The sequence below is a fragment of the Oenanthe melanoleuca genome, chromosome 14 (genome assembly GCF_029582105.1).
Source record: "Oenanthe melanoleuca isolate GR-GAL-2019-014 chromosome 14, OMel1.0, whole genome shotgun sequence".
NCBI classification, from domain to species: domain Eukaryota; kingdom Metazoa; phylum Chordata; class Aves; order Passeriformes; family Muscicapidae; genus Oenanthe; species Oenanthe melanoleuca.
This window is the reverse complement of record NC_079348.1, coordinates 10,942,740-10,964,936: the sequence shown is the minus strand read 5'-3', so window position 1 is coordinate 10,964,936 and position 22,197 is coordinate 10,942,740. Positions and strand designations below refer to the sequence as shown.

Below are 22,197 nucleotides of genomic sequence, written 5' to 3'. Positions count from 1 at the left end.
TAAACACTTCTATCATGAGATCTCAAACAAACCTTGGAAATACTGCCAAGAATTAAATGTCCTATGGACAGGCTCTTGCAAAGTCTCCATGTATTGTTATAAAAACATAAGTAAAATTGAAAGAATGAAACCATTATAGGGAAGTAGATGGAACAAAGGACGATCTTTTAAAAAGCATTACTTTTAAAAATACATGTAATATTATCATGTAATCTTAATACAAACATCACAGTATTTGAAGACCAGCACCCAGAAAAAGAAAATTACTACCTGAAAGAGTTTCCTCTTTTAAAGTCAGGTTTTAAAGCTTCTCCAAGACAAGCACGACTCACCTCTATTCGAAACGTTCGACTTGTTGCAGGTGACAAACACTCTAACAGCTCATCCTCCTGATGGACACCGATTATTTTGTAACTTACAATTTCTAGCAGCCTTGAAGATAAACAGGAAAAGCATTTTTAAAAAGTGAATTGAAAAAAAAAATGCAACATTTCTTCCTCAAACCTTGAGAGAGATTAGTGTAGAATGTAAAGTGATGCTGCTACTGTATTTATAAAATTTTTAACTCAACCTTTAGCAAAAATTAAGAAGTAAAGCCGTAAGAGGTTAAATTATTTCTGGCTCATGGCAAAAAGATAGGATGTGCCATTACAAAATATAGGTTTCTAGTGGAGCTTAGTTTAATATATCCTCTTTAAATGACCTCACTTCATACCCCTGTAACTCCTGAGAAATGAACAGCATGAAGTGCTTGGATTTTAAACAATTAGTAAGTCATGACTAACAAATGCAATTGATGAAACTCAAGAGATATAACTTTATTAAATACAAAATAAATAAATAACTGTGTAAAATTTATATTTCTAGTTAAGAAGAACCATTAACAGTGTCAATCTGGAAGCTTTTAACACAATATTACATTTAATCTGTTAATAATGCTTTCTACAGTGTTTTAAATTCTACAGATACTTTGATGCATAAAATTTACATGATCATATAGAAAAAATAATAGTCTTCCATTAATTAAGCTTTACCTTAATTTCCCTGAACCTTTTTCAGAGAGTTCTACAACTTTTTTACATTCTTCTAACAGGTCCCGCACACACCCATGCTTATCTGGATATACTGTTATTTCCTGTGGAATTTGAAACACAAAAGTCATTAGAAAATCTGAAAATGTAAACAACCACATTAAAGCACACAACGCACCACACTGTTATCCTTAACCACTCATCTTGAAAAGACAACTTAAGCCAGCACCTATGTCATCTTCAAAATTTCTTTTAACAGATTTGATTTTTTTTTACATTTTTTGTGCTCTTCGGGGTTTTTTTGTTGTTGTTTTATAGATTTTTTTTTTTACATCATGTACAGCTTTATTATAATTCTTTGTTACTCAGGGTAGAGTGTGTGACCCATAAGCACAACCACACCAGCTCTGACACAGAAATGACAGCAAGTGTGTAAAAATGGCTTCACTCACCTCTTCCCTAAACTGGCTATTTAGCCATATGCATTTAAAACTTCTTCTGTTTTCAAAATCAGTTATCTTCATTTTGAGCTTAAGAAAAAAACGAAAAACACTTTAGGCATACTTTGAATAGGGCAGAATTATTTTTTATAACTCACCCCAATAAAAGGAAAAGACTCTTACCTGTTGATAGTAGAGTTTTTTCGGTTGTCTAGGCTTGAAGAACTGCAGAAGATCTCTTAAAGTACCTTCATAATTATGTCTAAGAGGATTACCAGGGCCATCTCTGTAACTACAGAAGGAAAGAAAACATGTTCTTAAAGTCCATCTCTTTAAAAATCCATCACTGCTCAGTAAAAGAAGCACCAAGAATATTTTTATTACTGGCTTCCAGTTCCACATAATTGCTAACACAGCCTAAGCAGCACAACACCCAGAACTTTAGTGATTTTTAAACACAGCTGGGCTATGGGAACAGAAAACCACTCAGGGTGTGTGTAACTCTCCTGGATGTTTACAAGCTCACTGTCAGTGCTGCAGGCTGGCAGACCTACATTCCTCTGAAATTACTGGCATAGCAGCACATGCTTTAGATTGTGAAAGGTTAATTTGTGGAGCCATATGACACAGCAAATTCCACAGTGACCACAGAGCACTGGAAACTACAAAGAGCTACTCAAATTCTCACTGATGATGAAGAGAGATAACCTCAGGTAACTAAAGAGCATCTACACTTCCATGAATACAGAAAACTTTAAGTTTTGTGTGTGCATTATTCCTATACACAGAGCTATAATACACTACTTTCTGCTATAGTTTTACACAGATTGAAATCTAGTTTTACACAAATGTGTAAAACCACCACTTTAACCAGAACTATCCCTCCGAGGACCTGTGAACTTTTTGAATTGTCATCATCTTCACAGAACCTCATTTGCAGACTTTGAGGAGGGGGGCATTCAGTGAAGTAACTCCTCCATTTAAACTTGTAAAATCAGCAAAAATACTGCTTTTATGTGCATTTGTTTCTGCTCTCCTCCATTCTAGAAATCTGCATTTACTGAAACAGCACTTGCATTAACTTAATAATTTATCCCACGGCATCAGGCTTTGAAGTAATTAATGATTTTTAAAATGACATTTACTAGAACTCTTCTAAAATATGCAATTCTTTGAGGCTCTGGAGACAGACATTGCAATAGTTCAACTGTCAAAGCAACCTGCTGTGCCTGCCACAAAGGTAACACCTTACAGGTAGAGAATTAGTTAATGACCTGGAAAAGGCTAATTTTTGAGGAACAGCTTAGACACAGAATATTAAGGAATTCATCTTACCCTTGGGACTTGAAAAACTGTAATAGCATTGGATCCGTGTTAAGTCTCTGAGCGACTGTCTTTGCAACCTGAAAATAAATTTTCAGTAAGTTCTGAATTGTTTCACACGTTTATGACATTGCTCTACAATTATACAGTCATTCATTCCATGACAGGAACATTATGCTACTGAAATTCTGAGAGAACCCACTATGCCTACCTCCCCAAGGCTAAATAAACTAGTATTGCTAACTTCTGAACAGTTGACACAGAATAAGATATTCTAAGAAAAAAAAAAAAAAAAAAAAAAAAAAGAGGAAACTGTTTTATGACAGTAAGTTACTATTGCCAAAAGGCCCACTAAATCCACAACAATTGCTCCATTCTTATTTTGCTTGGTTTTGTCGTTTGGTTGCTTTTTGGTGTTGTTTGGGTTTGTTTTTTTTTTAAATTATAGTATTAGGGAAATAAGGAAAACTTGCTCTGAAGATTCCCACTCCTTCAAGGAAACAAAAGAGAAACAGGACACATGCCTGAAAGTAATTCATCCTATTGGATAAAGTAACAACAAAGCCTGGGTCATTTGGGATGGTTTTATCACAGAAAATGACATCCACACGGTGATAGAGGTCTCGGAAGTATTCCTTAGCTGTTGGGAGCTCGCTGTTATCATTTTCTGGGTCATCCCTACAAGAGCAAACAAATGATACCATTACACATCACAGTGCCACACACACAGGCAGCTGGGGCTTTTAAAAACATGTGCTACAGTAGGTCAGCAGCAGTGGAGAGACAGAGATGAAGTTCAGAAACCTTTGCAAGAGCACCACTGGTACACGGTAGGACTGGTGCAGCCAGCAGTGACCCAGAGCCCGGCGTGTCTGTGCTGCAGGGCCCGGCGCCCTCGCCTGCTCTGCTGCTCCCCTGGCAGCCTGGCCCTGCTCTTGGCTCCTGTGGCTCCACAGCACCACTGCAGCAGGAGCTGGCCCTCCCTCCCTCCCACCTGTCACGTCCCTGTGTGTCTGTAGCAATGCTGCACAGCTTTCCATGAACCCCTGTATCAAACACTTTGCACAGAGGCCGGATGGACAACGTTGCTTGGCACAGAGAGGCAGAACAGTGGGCACAGGGGCTGGTTTGGGTCACTCCTGACTGGTACCCCAACTTCTCTGCAGAGAAATAGCACCAGGGTACAAGCTGTGCACTTACCCAGGAGTCAGCAGCCAGCCAAGGGTGCATAACACCAACTGGGTCAACTGGGAATGCGAGTTCCAAGGCATGACATGAGAAATACATTCATCTCACATAATCTGGGGTAAGAGTGCTGAAGATAGACTAGCTGGCTTCCACCCACTGTCAGCCCATGGAGAGAAACAGAGCAACACAGTTGGGTGTGACCATCAGGAGTGAGAGCATAGAAATGCTGATTTATAGCCCTGCCAAGCTTATGAAAGGTTCCTTTATTGAATACAAGATGCAGGAGCTCCCCTTTTGCCTTGGAGAAGTCTCCAGCTGAAGAACCAGTACACCTAAGAGTGACACATGCTCAGGCAAACTAGGAGCATCTCATCACCACAGACCAGTAAGGACCTGACTGTGAGCACAAGGGAGAGGCAAAAAGGGAAAGCAGTTTAGTGTAGTTCTGGGCTGAAAGAGCTCCAAGAGCCTTGTCCAGTGGCCATGGTACTGAGGCCAAGATCTGAAATGCTGGAAGGCTCTTTGGTGTCTGAGTTACAGTGGCTCCAGTACAAAGCTGCACAAATCAGATGAACTGCTGAACAGTCAGGTAATATTATGAGCTATTTTAGGTTATTGGTTTTCTAAACTAGGAGGACACCTTTTCCTTAAGTAATGTGGCACGTGATACTCAAATACCACTGATATTTGCTCACTTCCCCTTTGAATGAACAAATGAGAACTGCAGAGAACACATCTACTATTGGAATGTAATACTTTGCTCTTGATAAAAAAGCTTAAAGGAAGTTCAGCTTTCAAAGTGAACCAGATGTTTTAACTGCAATAAAGTGCCCCCTTAAATACATACTTCTGAAACACTATGATGTCACCATCCATGAGTTCATCGAGAGCTTTATCAAGAGATACATCATAGTCTTGAATCCTTTCTGTTAAATTGGGTTTAACTTCCTGCAATAAAGAACAATAATTATCAATCACAGAATAAAAGACAAAAATAAAGGCAACAATAGTGAAGAAATAATCAGATAAGCTAACATGTACATTCTTTCAACTGAAACAAATGGATAGATATGTATCTATACAAATCCAATGCATGTTTTATTAAATATCTATATGCATATTACATATTTATACTTGCAGACTGACCTCTGGGTTGACCCAGGGAAAAAAGCAGCTGTGTAAACAAACTGGAATGACACTGTAACCCTGACCTGTCAGAGCATGGAGTACAGCTTTGCTTTTTAGCAACTGGCAGTGTATGTGCTGCCCTGGAACCACCAGAGAGAGCAGCAGGACTGCTACCAGAAATTGCAACAAAAACCCAATTCTTTATTCTTACTCTAGCAAGGACTTTGCCTTGGCAAGATCTGCATCATCAGCAGTCAGTAAATGTAGCAGTTATGAAGATTCACTGCTTGTGTATTTTATACTGTGTATATATACATGTGGGCAGAAACAGCATAGCAGACTAAGGATTTTGTTTGCTGACTTGGCTTGGGGAAGGAAGGAGAAGATGCAACATTTTCTCAACTTCACTAAGTTGGGCACTGAAAACATGATGGCCAATAATGTTAGCAGCATTAGCTCCTCTAACTCAGCAACACAGGTTTAGCACAACAAAGCTGCTCATATAGAACTTCATGGAATTTTTTTTGTTTTAAAGCCTTCCACTTTTATCTGTTTAATATAAAATCCATTTTGAAGCTAACTCTTTGCTGCTACTCTTCTGCAGCACTGTAGACTTCAAAGTTACAGATTACAGTGCTGATAATTTATAAGTTACCATTGTTATGACCAGCTTTTAAATTTTTTTTTTTTCTTTACAGCATGCTAAAGACAAAAAAGTTACAAAAAGTCTATCAATTCAAACCTCATAGAGGATAAGGTTAGTTTCTTGTGGAAATCCTGCTCTCTCACACATAACTGGAAGCAAGTCACCTGTTGGAGACAAAGAAAAGGAATGTGAAATGTGTTGCACTAATTGCAAGTGAGACCAACCACAGAAAGGAGAGAAAGGAGAGAATTCCTTTCTTTACCCTGGGTTGTACAATGTCTAAGAAAGAGAGCCTTCCACATTAAACTTTCCCTTGTTGACATTCAACCAGACACACATTTACAGTTTCTTTCCACTTCATCTGAACAACAAAAATACATGAAAGTTCATTGAAAAATCCAAGAGATGAAATAACACTTCTCCTTTCCCAGAGAAAATGTTTAGCATCTTTGAAAAACTAAAATATTTTTAGTCAGTGGGTATTTGCAGAATTCCTTAAATGGCTCCATATGGAAATCAAGGCTCACAAACAATTCAGGTTGAGCAGCTGCTCAGGCTGCCATAGTGAAAGGTTGTAGAGGAGTTATTTGAAAAACTATTGGGAAGTATTAAAACCTAAAGCTTTACAACAGGTCTGAAACAGTGAGTACAGCAACAATGAACTGATCACCTGTGGTTTTGAGGCTCAGACCTGCAGAAAATGTCACTGACACCACATGGGGAAGAAAACTCTCAAGTGCTGGGTGAAATAAGAATTTGTTTTTGTGGTGTACCTTTGGTTTCAGTGATGGAATTATTACTAAAGGAAAAGTATGTGCAATCTACTTAATGAAACTGAAATTGAGAACTCACGTATTTTACAGGATATAGGGGTGTAGATATGTCCACAATAATTCAAACTCCGAGTCTTCGGATCATACATCTTCAGAAACAACATTACATCATCTACAAATTAAAATGCAAGATTTAATTTTAAGTAAGGCTTGGGGGAAGGAATCACCTAGATGCTTTTATTTATACAGTAACAAATGTGTCTTAGATTTATTAATTTGGTGCCCTAAAATATAGAGAGAAATTTATTCAGTGAGTCTAAAAACATGCAAAGAGAATCTTCCACTTCCAGAGAAATGAAGGAAAAACTGAATGAGAAAAACTAATTTCAGCACTGTAGTAGTTTGATGGATATATCAACAATATAGTTGAAAAAAGGAGTGCACAGTGTTTTTGGAGATACAAAATAATTTCATTTTGGGTGTATTTTAGAAATGTTTAGCCCATATGCTTACGATCTTTATCAAATTTGGGTAATGTTGCTCCAGTAGCAGCCATCTCTGGATCTACTGTTTCCAAAAATATTGTCCATGGATTCTCATTGTCACTGAGCTCAATCATCTATGTAGAAAGATGTGAGAGAAGAAAAAAAACTCTCTGAAGAACGTAATACAACCTGATATCTGCATTTTAATCAGATACAAGAACTTTATGACATTCCACAAGTGGGATAGGGTTTTTTTTAAAGTTGTGTTAAAATAAATTTATGAAATGTATTAAGACAAATACAAATATAAAACTACCAAAATTTTGTTGAAGCAGTAACAGTAGGTTTTACTTAAAAAGAACTCACTTCTTTATCTTTCAAAAGTTTACTTAGAGCTACCTTTATAATGGCAAGGACATTACTTCATTTTAAAATAAAAGAAGAGTGAAACCAATCTCTGTTTTCTGTGGTATTTGGACATGTTTTACATTTTAAGCAACAGAATTCCTTAAACCCAAAGGGTTTGGCCCTTTTGTCAAAGGCACATTTTTATTTTAATCTTACATAAGAAATCATGATCCATCTTTTTTTCCACACAGAAAAAACATGCACCAACCACACTCCTGCTTCCTATCCAAATTAATCCAGTAAACACCAAGTCTTCCCAAGTATCAAACTTCATCAGATACAATGAAATTAATTTCAAATTAAAAGCCTGAAAAATCTTATGTCTCAAAGTTAGATGTTCTTAAAGAGAACTAAAAATCATGGGAGATGTACAGAAGTAATATCATCTCTCAGGGACTACTTACTGTTTTATTGCCATCTGCTTCATTATCTAACATTGCAGGTCTCTTTGTTCCATTACTTCTAGCTTGCATTGGCCATAATCTGATTTGATCCTGGGGAAATCCCTAAAATAAATAAAAATTGTGACAGGAAACTAAATCAAAACAGGGAAAAAATTGGCTAAGATGTTTTCATTAAATTCAAACAGATCTTCTGTGTTAAAAGGTCTAAATTATGATTGCTGCCAATATGTGGAGAAGGTAAGGGCTATAAAACAACCATAATGTAACAAAAATACACGCAGGTATTCAGCTACAGAAAACTCACCATTGTTTGAGAGAGGTTTTGAACAAATTCTGTAAGTGTGGAGTTTTTTAATACTTTGAAAACAGTGTATTTCACTTTTTCTTCATCATACATATCATTGCCTTGGTGACCACAGAACTGATCCTCTGCCACTATCTGAAAAATGACATTTAAAGGTTACTATTCAGATTAGCCCAGCTGCACCATGTAATACCTTCTCAGGATGCTTTACTATGCAACCTCACTGGCCCTCTGGCACAGTGCTAACACTGTTCATGTTCTCAGGGAGCAAATTTACAAGAATACAGATTATAATGAAATTTAAAAATCGTGATTGATAATCTCATCAGTGCAAGTAATTACAATACATTAATTCTTACAAATCCCAAGCAATTAAAAACCAGTTGTGCTTAGATCCCAAGTCTTGGAACGTGCTCTAACATGTTCTAATCTTGGCACTTCCCACAGCTCCCCTGCACTCTTTGCTCACAGAAGCACAAAGAGTGCAATGCTGCCAGTGTCCCACTGCAAACTCAGTGCAAATGCAGTACAGAACGAGCTGGACTCCACCAGTATCTCTGCTTATCAAAACCAGAAAGAACAGGCAAGGAAACATGGAGGCACATGGAAATGGGTTCTTTTCCCTGTGCCAGATGGGCTCTGGAAAGAGCCATAAACAGGGTTCCTTAAGGCAATTCATAACTATCTAGTCCATCTGGCTTCTCCAAAAAAATAATTGCAAATATAAGCACTCTCTCCTCCTGCTTCTACTTGATGAGTTCAGTTTGGCAATAGTCCAGACCTGCAGCCTATGGCTAGATACATTCTAATTTTAGAAAATAATTCCTGAAGGAGATAAAAGTGCAGTGGCATGGCAGCCATTTGAAATAACCTATTCCTTTTACCTGAACTTACTATTTTTACTCACAAGCACAAGAAACTCTAAAGAAAACAGAAATGTTTACAACATACAGTACCGTGTGTTTTATTATGATTCCTTGAATATGTAAATACACTTAAAAGCACTAAAATCATAATTTCTCTTCAAACACTACTTCAGAACATATATTTAAGAAAAAAAGAAAATCAAGGTTTGCCTTCAGGGTATTCAATATTCTAAATTTTCATGGTGAAGTAGTTGTAACTGAATCTTTTTCCAAAGCTGACCTGTACTTGCATATAGAGGTGAGCCTCCTGCCTCTCCTTCCTCTTCTGAGCTTCTATCCTTTTCTCTTCTTGTAGCCTTTCTACAAGTTGTTGAGGAATATCATGGTCGGTGACAGGCTGCAAAACTTCACCTATAAAGCAGATTTTGTGATGTTATTTCAAGATTTACATCAAACAGCTCCTCCTTCATACATGCTTGACTTCCCTCTGATTTGAAGTCAAAACCAGCTTTCTTCATCTTTCACTTAAAAACATGGTTTGATATCATCATGCTCTGGCAAAAAGAAGCACTTCTGTGACAAGCCAAAATACACTACTTCCATGAAATATGTATCATAGACTTCTGAATGAAATATTCAGTTCAGAATTAAAAAAATATTGGCCACCCCTCCATTTTTTAAGCATATATGTATCTACACGTTTACAATCAATGTGATTTCATTCCATTACCAAAGTCAGCTCACTAAGTTTTCCACCCTATAAACCAGCCAGGGTTGAAGCACTTTGAAGCACTAAAAGATGACCCAGAGCAAACGTGAGAGAAGGGCTGGTTGATCCCGTGGGATCTGTAAATAACAAGGCAGTCCTGTTGGGCAGGAGCACTGGCACCAATGAGAGGTGAGGCAGCCCTGCCTCCCTGCCTGGGGCCCGAGGAGCACGGAGGGGACACGCACTGAGCTTGGACTCCCTGATGTAGACCAGCATGTAGGCGTTGGTGCAGTGCCGCACGGACAGGTCGTCGTCGTGGCCGCCGTAGTTGTGCTCGATCGCCTCCTCCTTCGTGCACCGCGACACCACGTCGTCGTCGAACTTACACCACTGCCACAGAAAGGTGAGTTTGCACTTAAACACGCTCCTGAATGATAAATTAATCCTATTCCTGGCATGGCTTTCAGCTCTTTGAAGTAACTAAAATTACTTTCAAGCGACACGACTTTTAAAAGGAAATCTAGTTCAGTGTAATTTGTGCTACCTGCTACTTGTGCTCAGCATAAGGAAGTCCATAAATACCAAACTGATCATTTTATAATGAGTACCAAAAGCAAAATAATTATTCCAAGAAGCTTTTCTTAAGGCTGTTATTCAAATATCTAGTATTTCTGTAGGAAACAGAAAATTGGCATTATCTGTTGTAAAATGAAATAAAAAAGCAGTGATGCACAAGGCATCTAGTAATTCTCTGTACATTTAGAGCAATATATATATAATTTTAAATTAAAACAATAAAGCTAATTAAGAATAAATTACAAATAGCAACAAATTCACAGTAAAAATCTGATTTCTACTCTTACTGTGAACAATCATGTACACACAAAACCAGTCAACTCAAGGGAAGAGGCACCTGACCTATAAATGTCCGGTCCAATCAAGTCACCTAAACCTGGAACAGTGGGACATACACAAACATGCTGAACTTCTGAGTCACAGAAATGCTGGAAATGCTTTTATTTGCTTCAGCAAAGTCAGCCTCAAAAAAATGCTGGGTAAAACCTGATTGCAGAAGAACATCATCACATACACACACAAGTGAAGGGATTTCCTCAGTTAAAAATCTTTTGTTAAAAGCCAAGCTTCTTTTATTGGACAAAAATTCTGAAGACTTGTCCATTATGAAAACTGCAAGTATGCATTTACAACACACAAATACTTTCAGGTGCTTTTCAATACTCACTTTGCCATCGCCCTTTGGATTTAAGTAAACAACGTAATGTCCACCATGGTTATCTCCACTGTGTACTAGAACTGCATGGAGAATGTAATTTGCAGGATCTTTAGGATCTGTTTTTTGCAAAAATTCATCTAGTGGCAACTGTTCAGGAAATTCAAACCTAGTTTTGAGAAGAATTAAGACAATTGTATTTTAATTAAGACAGACACACATATTAGGCACGATTGTGGAACATTATGTGCACTCCTAAATCAAAGTATAAAAATTGAACATGTTACTGTTACAATGCCATTTCTACCCAGAACATGCTGCATACAGTGTCAGAATGGGAAAGTTTAAATAAACTCCTGTTTAAATATGGAATAAAACCAAACTTTTCAAGCAGCTCAGGGACATATGCCCTCAGTAACAAGGGCAAAAGCACTTCAACTGAATTAGGGCTGGTTTGGATTCACTGTGTCAGGACAAAAGCTTTAAAATCTGTTATTTTCTAGCAGACAAATGCAGCTTTCCTACCACAGGTAGCACTGGATTGAAACATTACTCTGAAATATCTCATCTTGGTGAGAATGAGATAATTGCAATACACATTTAGTCTACAACCAACCATGTATTTCCTCCAGAAATTATCAGCCTCTACTTACAGTGAGTGGGCAAATGGCTCTCCTTCCATCCATGGAAACAGATGGAGGGCAAGCAGGTAACTCCTTATTCATCCTGCCTACTCTGGTGGCAGCTTAGCCACACACTGCACAAAGAATGCCACACAAGCCATTAAAAGATGCAGTCACCCATTCACAGTCAAAACAATCACTACAAATTAGCAAGCATTCAATTTGTCATCCTGAACTTCAACACTCAACCTTTAGGGGACCTCAACTGTGTGTGACTGCACACACCTGCCTCTCAGAGATTAGTCAAAAGCAGGATTTTGGGAAGCTATTTTTTGGTAAAATACATTCACAGTTCTAAATTCTACCAAAAAAACCAACCCACACACTAAACCAACAAATCCACTTACCTATCATTTATTTTGATGTTTTGGTCAGTCTGAGGATCATACATAAATCTCATGAGTTGTAGGTGTAATACTGGTGGCAATGTTAGGAACTTCACACCTTTCTCTGCCTCCTAGACATTTCAAAGGAAATAGAGGGTTGAAATTGCAGGATTGTTAGCAAATCAAAATACTTGTTTGTTGCAGACACTATTCATATGGATTTTATAGACTTGATGGCACAATGTGCACCAGAATGGTTCAAAACTTGGGTGCAATTTGAGTATCCTAATGCTGCACCAATCTCCTATGAGCTACTCCAGTAACACAAGAACTCAGTTAAATTAAATTTAGGCCACTCATACAAGCATATGTGGATACCTCACTGCATTAAAAGCAAGTTACCTGCATAAAGAAAAATTGGGAGAATATGGAGGCAAAAGCTCATTTTTGATCAATTAAGAATTTCATGTTCATTGCACCCTGCCAACAAGAATTTGGCTACTGTGCTATACCTTTCTAAGAAAAGCTAAAGAATATATAGAACATTACTGACAAACCTGGTATGTCAAAGCTGCAGAAATAAGCTTTACTAAAACATTATTTATAAAGGACTTCAGCTGACTCCAGTGGGTGCAGCAAAGTGCAACTGAAGAGCTCAGAAACACGTGCACACACATAAATGTTTAATTTCCATGGGTTCATTTGGTGTTCTTGCTGAGAATACAAACAGGAGCTCTCCAAAGTTACTTTCAGGGCTATGCTGCTTTTTTACTTGACAAATGGAAGAACATTCTCAGAGGAAGAACTTCTCAGTCTTGGGATTGGTGGAAAAGTGAACCATTCTAGCAACTGGAAGACTTGGACCTATAAAACTCACTACAAATTAAATTGCTGTAAAATCTGAGCTCCATTTAAGAAACACAACACCAAATAAGAAGAGCTACATAAAGTTTGTCTAAGAAGAAACATCACCAAAATCAATTGATAAAATCTAGAATAAAGGATAAAGAAACAATATTTAAAAAAAAAAGAATAATACCTGCAAGCCATGTTCTCCTGCATCATACTTGTTATCACCATCCAACTGCTCCACTGCAACGTAGTCAATGAAGGACTCAAAAACTGAATGAAAAAAGATTGGGGAATTGTACAGAAGGATGAAAGAATGCACGTTTACTCTAGCCTGCAATATATTAATCAAATGAAATATTAGGACAGGGGAGTTTGTGTTTGAATATTTCTGTCCTTTAAATAAAGTTTTATATTACTTAAGAACGTCAAGAAATATTGCAGAGGAATATCTACAAACAGCAGATTTTAAAATCACAGCTATTGTGACAATACCACTGTGATCATCATGGCACAGTTTTATGACACCAGAAAACCCCTAAAATTCTTAAGAGTTTCATGAAAAGATAACAGTGAGAGAATTAGGGAGAAAGGAGCAGGGAAAGGAAATGGAATAAGGAAAAAAGGGAAATGTAATGCAGACAAAAACATTCTCTGCACTGAAAATGTTCTCAGTAAGGTGTCCTAAAGCACATATTATTTCAAATCACTGTGCACCTACAAACCCTCTTGAAAACAACAGGCACTGAAGTTGTCCAACATGTTGAAGTATTGGATTGGTGTATACCAAAATGTATCACTTACTATTTTTCTTTCCCTTTATACTTAGCTGGATGTCATAATAATCTTCTATTCGTTCAGATCGATAGTCTACATGCTTGCATTGGATATAAGACTGGAAACAGAACCAAAAAAAGACAGAAATTCAATTTTATAAAAGTAACAAGAGCTAATTTAAATTATTTTTGAGGAAGGTATGAAATACATACCACCATCTTCCCTCTGAACAGTTTAGGGATAGTGCCTTCTACACATGTGCCTTTCATTTTATTTTCCACATTATCAAGCAGCTGAAAGAAAAATCATTTTTTACACAAGATAAAATTGCAATTTTAAAATTTATTCATCAGACACTCATGACTACTTAACTGACTAGATGCTAAGTCACTTGGACAAAAATGAAATGTCAGTCTACTTGTACTGGCAATTCCTTTCTAGTTCTTTAAATCCCCATCTTTCCCCTAAACTGAGGGCTACTCCAGCTACTCCATTCCTTTGAGTCTGGAAACCCCCACAGATGTAACAATGCATTTCATCTTCAAAACTGCATTTCTCTCCATGGCTATAGAAGTACCACTAGCACACGTTCCAGCAGCTTTCAAGCTTCCCTACTCTTTACAAATACCTCAGACACAAAAGGCCACAAGCAATCCCATTCTTAAAGGCAAAAACTCTGCATTTGAGACCTAACTTAAATCAATCAGGGCCACTATGACTCTGATAATTCCTAAGCTATATATATATATGTGTATATAAATGTATACAGAATATCAAGAGACATTTATACATCACAGATCAGCAAGAAATAGTATAAACATACCACTCGACATAATTCCTGGACATCATGCTGCATGAAGCTGTCTAAAGTTTCCCACCTTAGAAAGGCAAATAAATAAAAAAATCACTAATTAGGAAAAATACACCTCAAAAGCCATTTTTTAAATTTGTTTGTAGATCAAGAATGTAATACACAGCAAGATGCAGAGACTGAGATTTAGGACTGGCTGATGGACAGGTTCTTTATCTGTGTAGGAAGAAGGGGCAGTGAACTTGTGAGACATTTTGGCAGCTGTTCTGTGCCCACCCCCTTCTGTGTGGGACAGGGGCAGGGACTGTGAAGGCACCCAGAGCCAGCTGAGGAAGCCACAGCCAGGCTCTGTTGCTCTTCCAGTCTACAAGCCAGCCTCAGTTCATGCCAAAAAACCTCTTAAATAAAGGCCTGGGAGCAATTCAATGGCATCAGTTTCCACAGCAGGTTTCCAGCTGCCTCTCTTCTGAGGGCCCTTCAGGTGCAGTCAAGTGGCATTCAGGGATTATTCCAGCACAGGAAAGGAAGCAAATGGATTTATAGGAAAGACTGGCTCTTTTGTGCTCATCTAAACAGTTAATCCTGGGCATGCAGTGACTCCAAGAGGCATTCAGCTTTCTGAACTGTCCATATGCAAACACTGTGAAAGCAGGGCTGAGGGCAGCAGGATCTAAATGCCTCATAGCCAGCATGGCATATTGAACAAGGGTGTTCAGCACTCCTGCCTTCAATAAAAGCAGAAGCACAAAGTGTTTCTAGTTCTGGCATTAAATACACCTGTGAGAACTGTAACTTCAACTCAAGAAAGCTTTTAAAGGTCTAAGTCTCATGTCTGTTCTAAGTCTATGACAACTTTTTTTGCAGCAGACACCACTCCCAGCTGTATGAAAGACACTGTGACTGTAGGCTCCAGCTTCAGTGTGATGTTCCACCCTGGCCCTGGAACCAGCAGCAGGGTGATCAGGAGCAGTGCTGCCTTTATCCTTCCTCCCACCCTCTTCTCAGTGACTCACCCCACTGTCACACAGCAGCAAACTAATCTCTAAGTGTGCCAACAACTGTGTGGGGTCTACACTTAAACAAGCTGAATCAAGTGACCTGTCAGATAATTAAGAATAGAAAATAATGCCCTGACTCTCTAGGCTTTAAACACTAGCCAGCTCACAGGCCAAACCAAAGAAAAAGGTCACACACTAAAATTAGGATAAAGAAGGTTCTTTCAGACATGGCATCATTTTCTGCTTAAAGAAGTCAAACATAGAAATTCACAACACTCAATAAAAAGTAAAAGCCTAACCAGCACCTAGGACTCCCAAGGCAAAAAAACCCTCTCTCTGATTCAACAATGAGGGAAGGGGGAAACCTAAATCTTCAAACACATTCTAAAATTCCTTTCAAAGAACAAAAGCAGGCATGAACACATATTTAAAACCCTGCTGTTGGATACAAAATTAAGCATCTGCAACACCCTTGGGAAAGGCCTCTTCAAGCTGGAATCTTAACTCAAGATGAAATATTTACTCTATCACCAAGTCCTGTCCTGTAGCAGCACAGCAGGAGCACTGATAAACCAAACATACAGTGTGCTAGTAGGGCAGGGACAGATAAACAGACAACAATGAGGCTACTGATTTCATTTTAAGATTCCCCTAAAAGGAAAGGGTCAAGGTTGCAAAAACACAAGGTTACAAAGAGTGTTTGTAGGACAAAGCACGACTACAGGCAGCAGATGCAGGATGAATATGAGGACAATTGTATGAAAAAGATGATAAAAAACATGTTTTGAAATAAAATGTGTTCGTAATGTGTTTAGAAATAAACAGTGCTTGTCAACATTACTACAAGACTAGCCTATAAATACAAAGTATTTAGAAGACAAAGTAATACAAAAGAAAGTATTTTAGAACAGATTTTAATAAAATCCTACTCCACACTTACAAGACATGCAAAGAGAAGACTTATAAAGATCCTACTAATGTTAATCTTTCTGTCCTAACTTGTTTTTGGTATGTTGTAGGAAAATGTTATAGCAGCAATCAATGTTCAACAACATGGACATGCAGATTACTGCTATTGCACTAAATCTAAAACAGATTCCATCCTTTAAAGACATTAACAATATATGAACTGCAATGTTTCAATTACTATTTTGTTCTGAATTTTACTTAAGTCAAATGTATCACACAATGTTCAGGTAAATTATAACCCTGCTTTTAAGGGTTATAAAGCTCTTTTTCTGTTCCCAAAAAATCTGCCTTTTGGATCAGCTGTCTTTAGTACTGGCTACAAATAAAAACCTGTGCAAGTAGACTACAGAAAGCTAACAATTAACACCATGTTATATTAACACTTCTCTGTACATCTCTAAAAGTAACCTTATTAAAATAGAATTTTTTTAAAGAAAGGCTTTATGAAGTCTGAGTCTAATAAATAGTCCAAGTTTCTGAAACTTACCCAAATGATTTTGTTAACTTTTTAGTTCCAACTGGTTTGTCACTATGTTGCAGCTCATAAAACACTCTTTGCAATGCTAAAGGAACACTTTTGGATGAATCATCTCCTTCTGTGGGCATCATGTACACAGCCTGAAAAAGCATTTAGTTCAATTAGTATCAGAAAAGTTTATTGCTCATCCTGTTTAATACACTCTTTCCTCTTCAGTGACTTCCTTCATAGAGCTCAATTTAATCAACACTTCAAAAAAGTCTGAAAAAAATCTTGTACTGTAGTGTAAAAACGTTAATTGTCTGGAACAACTCTTCTTAGAGCACAGTGGTTAGAAAAATGTGAACAACAGATTCCATTCATGGTTATTTTATCTAAACCATTCCCTTACTCCAGCCTAGAATAGTAAATGCACTGAAGTATTAACACCTTCAGATACCTTTTCATGCCTGGTATGTCTGTGCAATCATCACAGTAGGACCAGATATACCAGTCAATACTACAGACTGGTTTTGTGAAATAGCAACCACATGAAACCATAAAGGGCAACAAGTGAACAAAAACAGAAGTGATCCACATGGAGAAAGATGTCAGAGGAAGCTCTGAGAGTCCCTGATTCCTTCATTCCTACTTAATGTCATCACTGTCCAGCAAATAAACAGCTTAACAATTCAATTCACTGATTATACTGATCTGGGAAGGATCTGGAACAAAGAAATTACACAAATAGACCAAACAGGGATTAGGAGAGTTCCATAGTCACTGAAATGAGATTTACTTTTTAAAAAGTATACATCAATGCATCTAGGGGAAAGAAGCAAACAAAAGGGAGACATTCACTTGAGAAGTGTAAATATAAAAAGAAACAGAAAACCCTGGAAGGAGATTAGGCAACAAATGAAACTAAAGACTCCAATATTAAGTAGCATATGAGAAAATAACCTGTTAAAAACAGAAAAAAGTTAATTTCCAGAAGTTACCAGTTAATAGAGATGATTTAAAACAGAACCATGAACAAAAGTAACTTTTAAATTTTATTTCTCCTCAGTTGCAAGCTACACTATTAGTTGTACTTACACATATAAAAAGGAAACATTAATAAAAATTCACTGAAATTTGTCATAAACTTTTTTCTGAAGGGCAGTCAACAGAAGTCCTTGTTGGAATAATTTTAAGAACAAAACCCCAACATCACTCTAATGACAACAAAAAAAGGTCTCCTTTTGCTTCACTTTGAGATTTGCTTAAACTGCTTTTATGAATCTTATAAATTGAAGAAAATTGTATCTTAAATTTTATCACTGACAACAGGTTTTATCTGTTGAAACTCAATAAACCTTCAACTTTTTTAATGTATCAAGCACAGCTTCAAGAGTTTATAGTGATGCAGTCTGGAAAAGAACTCTGTAGGTTCTGCTCTCTGTTTCTGCCCAGAGAAGTGCCAAGTTCAGACTGAGGTCCAGTTACTCAGGACCAGATCCAGTTAAGCTCTGAGCATTTCCAGGAATGGAGATCCTACCACCTCTCCATATATCCTAATGTAAAGCTGGACCACCCTGATTATGAAAATTTCCTTCCTAAGATCAGAACATTCAATTTCAGAACAATTCAAATCAGCTAATAGAAAAAATAATTTCCAATTGCTTTATTTTTATCATCCTAATGCAGAATCTCAGTTAACCAGGTCAATCTGGACAAACTCCAAATATCACTAGCTAAACTTATATCTTTGATTTCACAACCAAAAGTTATTTCTTGCTTTAAAGTATCAACACCTTGAAAAGTCAACTTTAAACCTTTTCCTGTACCTGCTTTATGAACCTTTTTAAGAGTGGGTGTCACTAGCTAAAGGCAGAAACAGAAACAGTTGAGTGACCAAGTCTCAGATCTTCTAAAACTCTGTCATCAGTCCCTATTAACTTTTGAACATCTTATAAATGCTTTTTAAAAAACATATATATACTTGCTATGTTTAAACAAACAGAAACAAGGCGTGAAAATCAAGTCATGAAAAAATGCAAATATAGTCAATGGTGACACATTCAAAAAATACTAAAATGCTAAACCTACAGCAGGCTAAAAATCAACCTTGTGACTGACTGTCATCGAAAATGCATAAACTGGAGTGCAGAATACCTTGATAACTAATCAAAATCAAATCTTTTGCCTTTAGTTTCTATTTTTTAAAATGTTTTTCTCTTGCACCATCTGGACAATTCCCTTCCTATATCTCTCGAGTAATATTCAAATAATAATTTACAATTTACTTATAATTACTACATTCCAGCTGTCACTGAATAAAAACACCAATTTTATTTCTTTGGAAATTCTGCATGTGTTATGACAAAGCACAGCCTTTCTTGGCTCTTCATTCTGTTTGTGTATTTAGGCAATACTGGAGCTCATTTCTCTAAGTTTAAATGTTTCTCCAGACTACCCACTTTTAAATTATTATTCTCTTTAAACCTTTAATTTTTTGTCTTACCCTCCCAAATTCTGAAAGCTTGACCTCAAGATAAAGGAGTGATCCATGTAAAAAACCAGGGTCTCTTATTTAACACCTGAGAAGTTCCCTCAGGAAATGAAGAGGAATAGGGACATGTATAGGCATATTTAGAGATGAGAAAAATTTTAGATATTTATACAATAATAGAATGGTACAGGTAACTTTGAACACATTGCTTAAAGCCAGGAATTACTTAAAGAAGGGAAATAAATACTGTGCATGAAATTCCAAGGTTTTGTAAAATATATTGGGTAACTTGAGGAGATCCAGATCAGGGAGAAATGGACCAGTATTTATTGTTTTGGTGCATAAACATTTTGTAATGTTCTCATGTGCTGTGGGGACTTTAGCAAGTGAACCAGTAAAAAGTTCCAAAATGGATTGAATGCAGCCACTGGCAGGCTGGAGGCACTAAAACAGTTCTGGGACAACTCAGGTAACAGAGGCCAGGGTCAAACCTGGACCCCTCTGGGCAGTCACCACTGCCCCGTGCCTACTGAACTGTAGTTAAGCACATATTTATCAATCCCAAGCAACAAATAATATGCTCTACCATCAAAGTTCCTTTCTTTATTCCCTACCACTGAAGCCACCTCTTGTTGCTTAAAAGGGAGGTCTCATTTCAAAGAGCCCAGAACCTCCCATGTGCTTTGTGGAAGCAGAGCAGAGAAGAAAGGACCTCTCCATCAAACCTCACCCACGCTTCCCCAGGGCCTGACTTTCCATAGGTGTGTGCCTGCCTTTGCTATTGTTCATTGCTTCCCCAGCTCTGCTCCTGACAGCAGCTTCTCTGTGAACAAAGCTCTAAGGAACAGCAACAGAAATCATTATTTCTTCCAAGGAAGGAGGATTCAATGAAATTATGGAAATAGTGAAAAGCAAAGCAAAGATACTGCATGTTTTGTTTTATTTTACTTTGGTTTAAGAGGAACAAGTTTGGTCAAAGTGGAAATAAATCTGTAAAAAATACTTTTTTACAGAGAAGGCAACAGCTGATTCTTCCTGATCTGTACCAATGGCAAATGAGTGCTGAAGCTGTCTAAAACTGCCATTGTTGTTTGTTCTGCTTGGAGGGACTCTGAAAGCCTGAGGAATTGAGCATTCCAGCTGATGTCCAGGAACACTTCCATAAAGGAAGCTGCAGCTACCAGCTCTAGTAAATAAGTTTTCTCATGTGGTCATTAGCCAGATATTAAGAGATGGAAAAAGTTGCTTTTACTTTGGGGCTGGGGAATGCCTGGTAAGATTAGTTCAGTTGAAACCAACCTGTATTACAAAAAGAATTTCTTCTTCACTACTTCATGGTACACATTGATTTAGTGACTACAAGATGCTCTTGAACAAACTACTCAACTGCATTAGATGGATCTATTACAAAAAACACTTATTTTTCTCAAGACCCAAGTGAAGCTGCCCAAAAAAAGTAAAATACACAAACACTGAGTGCTGACCAAAAAGAACAGGCATTATAATGAGTGACAAACTGAATGAGTAAATTATACCTCCTGCAAAAAAGGAACAGGTACATAATGAAAAACAAGACAAGTATTTATCTGTTGTTCATGGGGAAGATCTCATTACATTCTATTGGTGTTTGAGGTGTTATTATTTTGCAGTTTCAGAGTAAACAGTACACTGCAAAGAAAAAAAAAAAGGCAACTGGGACACTTACAGGCCACAGGGATATAAATAGTAAGATGGTGGGAAATTAAAGACAGTGGAAAGTAGGTACACTAAAAAGCAAAAAAAATATTAACTCAACTGCAACAACTAGTCTACACAAGAGAAAGCCCGAGTTAGAACAGTTCATTTTCACTGACAGGCAGTAAGTGCAGAAATGCACAGAAGGATGAATTAGAATCAACAGGAAACTCCAATACACTGAATAGTGCCACGTTTTTTTCTCCAAGTACATCCTCTCCTCTTAAAATTGCCACCTCCAATATCAAGTCATCACTTCTGGTTTAATCCCAATAAGGGTACTACATTGCTTTTAAATGACACATTATCTAATGTATTTTATCCTGGCTTTAGATGAGATATTTATTAAAAAGATACTTAAAGAAGTTCTTTCCAGTAAAGAAATACCATATACAGTAAACAAAAAATACTGAAGTAAATACAAAACTACATTGTTTGAACTACTGGAAATACAAGGATGGCAACCATAATAACAAAAAATTCTCCTGCACAGTAGGAATTTCAAGATAGAGCAAATGTGTATCTTTGTGCAGTTTATGGGCTGAGAAGCCATAATTCCCTATTTTAACTATTTCAGAAAAAGGAAATTGCTTCCATCTTTTATCTGCAAGATTAAACTGCTCCCCCCACCCCCAGGAACTCCTAGCAATAGTAACATATAATACAGTCAAAGAAACACCCCCTAAGCTCAGGTCTTCTCCAGGTGCTCTGCCTGCTTCCACAGAAAACAAAAGCTTGTGTTCCACAAACTACAAAAGGGAGGTCCCTGTACTCTGCTGCAGTATGATGTACATCACCATGTAAGTCACAACTCCTCTGAAAGGATAAAGGAGGCAAAAGGATCACACAGATCTATTCTGAAGCATTTGTAAATACTAACTGAAACAGTCAATGTTATAATCTCATGTTCTTTGTATTACTTACCTTTCGTAGCTGATTTGTGAAAAATAAAGTCTGTAACAAACTGTTCATGTAACAAGTTGCTCCCTGGTTCTTTAAGCCAACATATCCTGTGTGCTTCTTTGAATCCCACCTAGAAAATAGTTTGTGGTTAAAAACAAGGAAGTTCTGTATTCTAATAATAAAGAGTGTTTGTTCTAAGGTAGTGCTGCTGGTTGGTATCAGCTACTTTCCATTGCTTCTGAAGATTCAAATAAACCACA

At 37.3% G+C, this 22,197-nt stretch overlaps 1 protein-coding gene across 2 annotated transcripts in view; it reads right to left on the bottom strand.

Moving 5' to 3' along the window:
* The window catches only part of USP7 (ubiquitin specific peptidase 7), a 67,608-nt gene that overhangs the window by 5,832 nt on the left and 39,579 nt on the right, over nucleotides 1–22,197 (bottom strand). For both annotated transcript variants that reach the window (XM_056503179.1, XM_056503180.1), the window contains 22 exons: nucleotides 21,959–22,067; nucleotides 16,837–16,967; nucleotides 14,395–14,449; nucleotides 13,784–13,864; nucleotides 13,599–13,689; nucleotides 12,985–13,067; nucleotides 11,967–12,076; nucleotides 10,949–11,105; nucleotides 9,951–10,095; nucleotides 9,277–9,407; nucleotides 8,131–8,265; nucleotides 7,827–7,928; nucleotides 7,043–7,148; nucleotides 6,609–6,701; nucleotides 5,853–5,920; nucleotides 4,830–4,930; nucleotides 3,319–3,472; nucleotides 2,807–2,874; nucleotides 1,655–1,763; nucleotides 1,484–1,561; nucleotides 1,035–1,135; nucleotides 333–432 (listed from right to left, as the gene is read on the bottom strand). In XM_056503179.1, the coding sequence (XP_056359154.1) occupies nucleotides 333–432; nucleotides 1,035–1,135; nucleotides 1,484–1,561; nucleotides 1,655–1,763; nucleotides 2,807–2,874; nucleotides 3,319–3,472; nucleotides 4,830–4,930; nucleotides 5,853–5,920; nucleotides 6,609–6,701; nucleotides 7,043–7,148; nucleotides 7,827–7,928; nucleotides 8,131–8,265; nucleotides 9,277–9,407; nucleotides 9,951–10,095; nucleotides 10,949–11,105; nucleotides 11,967–12,076; nucleotides 12,985–13,067; nucleotides 13,599–13,689; nucleotides 13,784–13,864; nucleotides 14,395–14,449; nucleotides 16,837–16,967; nucleotides 21,959–22,067 (2,308 nt within the window). The remainder of the gene's footprint in view (nucleotides 1–332; nucleotides 433–1,034; nucleotides 1,136–1,483; nucleotides 1,562–1,654; nucleotides 1,764–2,806; nucleotides 2,875–3,318; nucleotides 3,473–4,829; nucleotides 4,931–5,852; nucleotides 5,921–6,608; nucleotides 6,702–7,042; nucleotides 7,149–7,826; nucleotides 7,929–8,130; nucleotides 8,266–9,276; nucleotides 9,408–9,950; nucleotides 10,096–10,948; nucleotides 11,106–11,966; nucleotides 12,077–12,984; nucleotides 13,068–13,598; nucleotides 13,690–13,783; nucleotides 13,865–14,394; nucleotides 14,450–16,836; nucleotides 16,968–21,958; nucleotides 22,068–22,197) is intronic.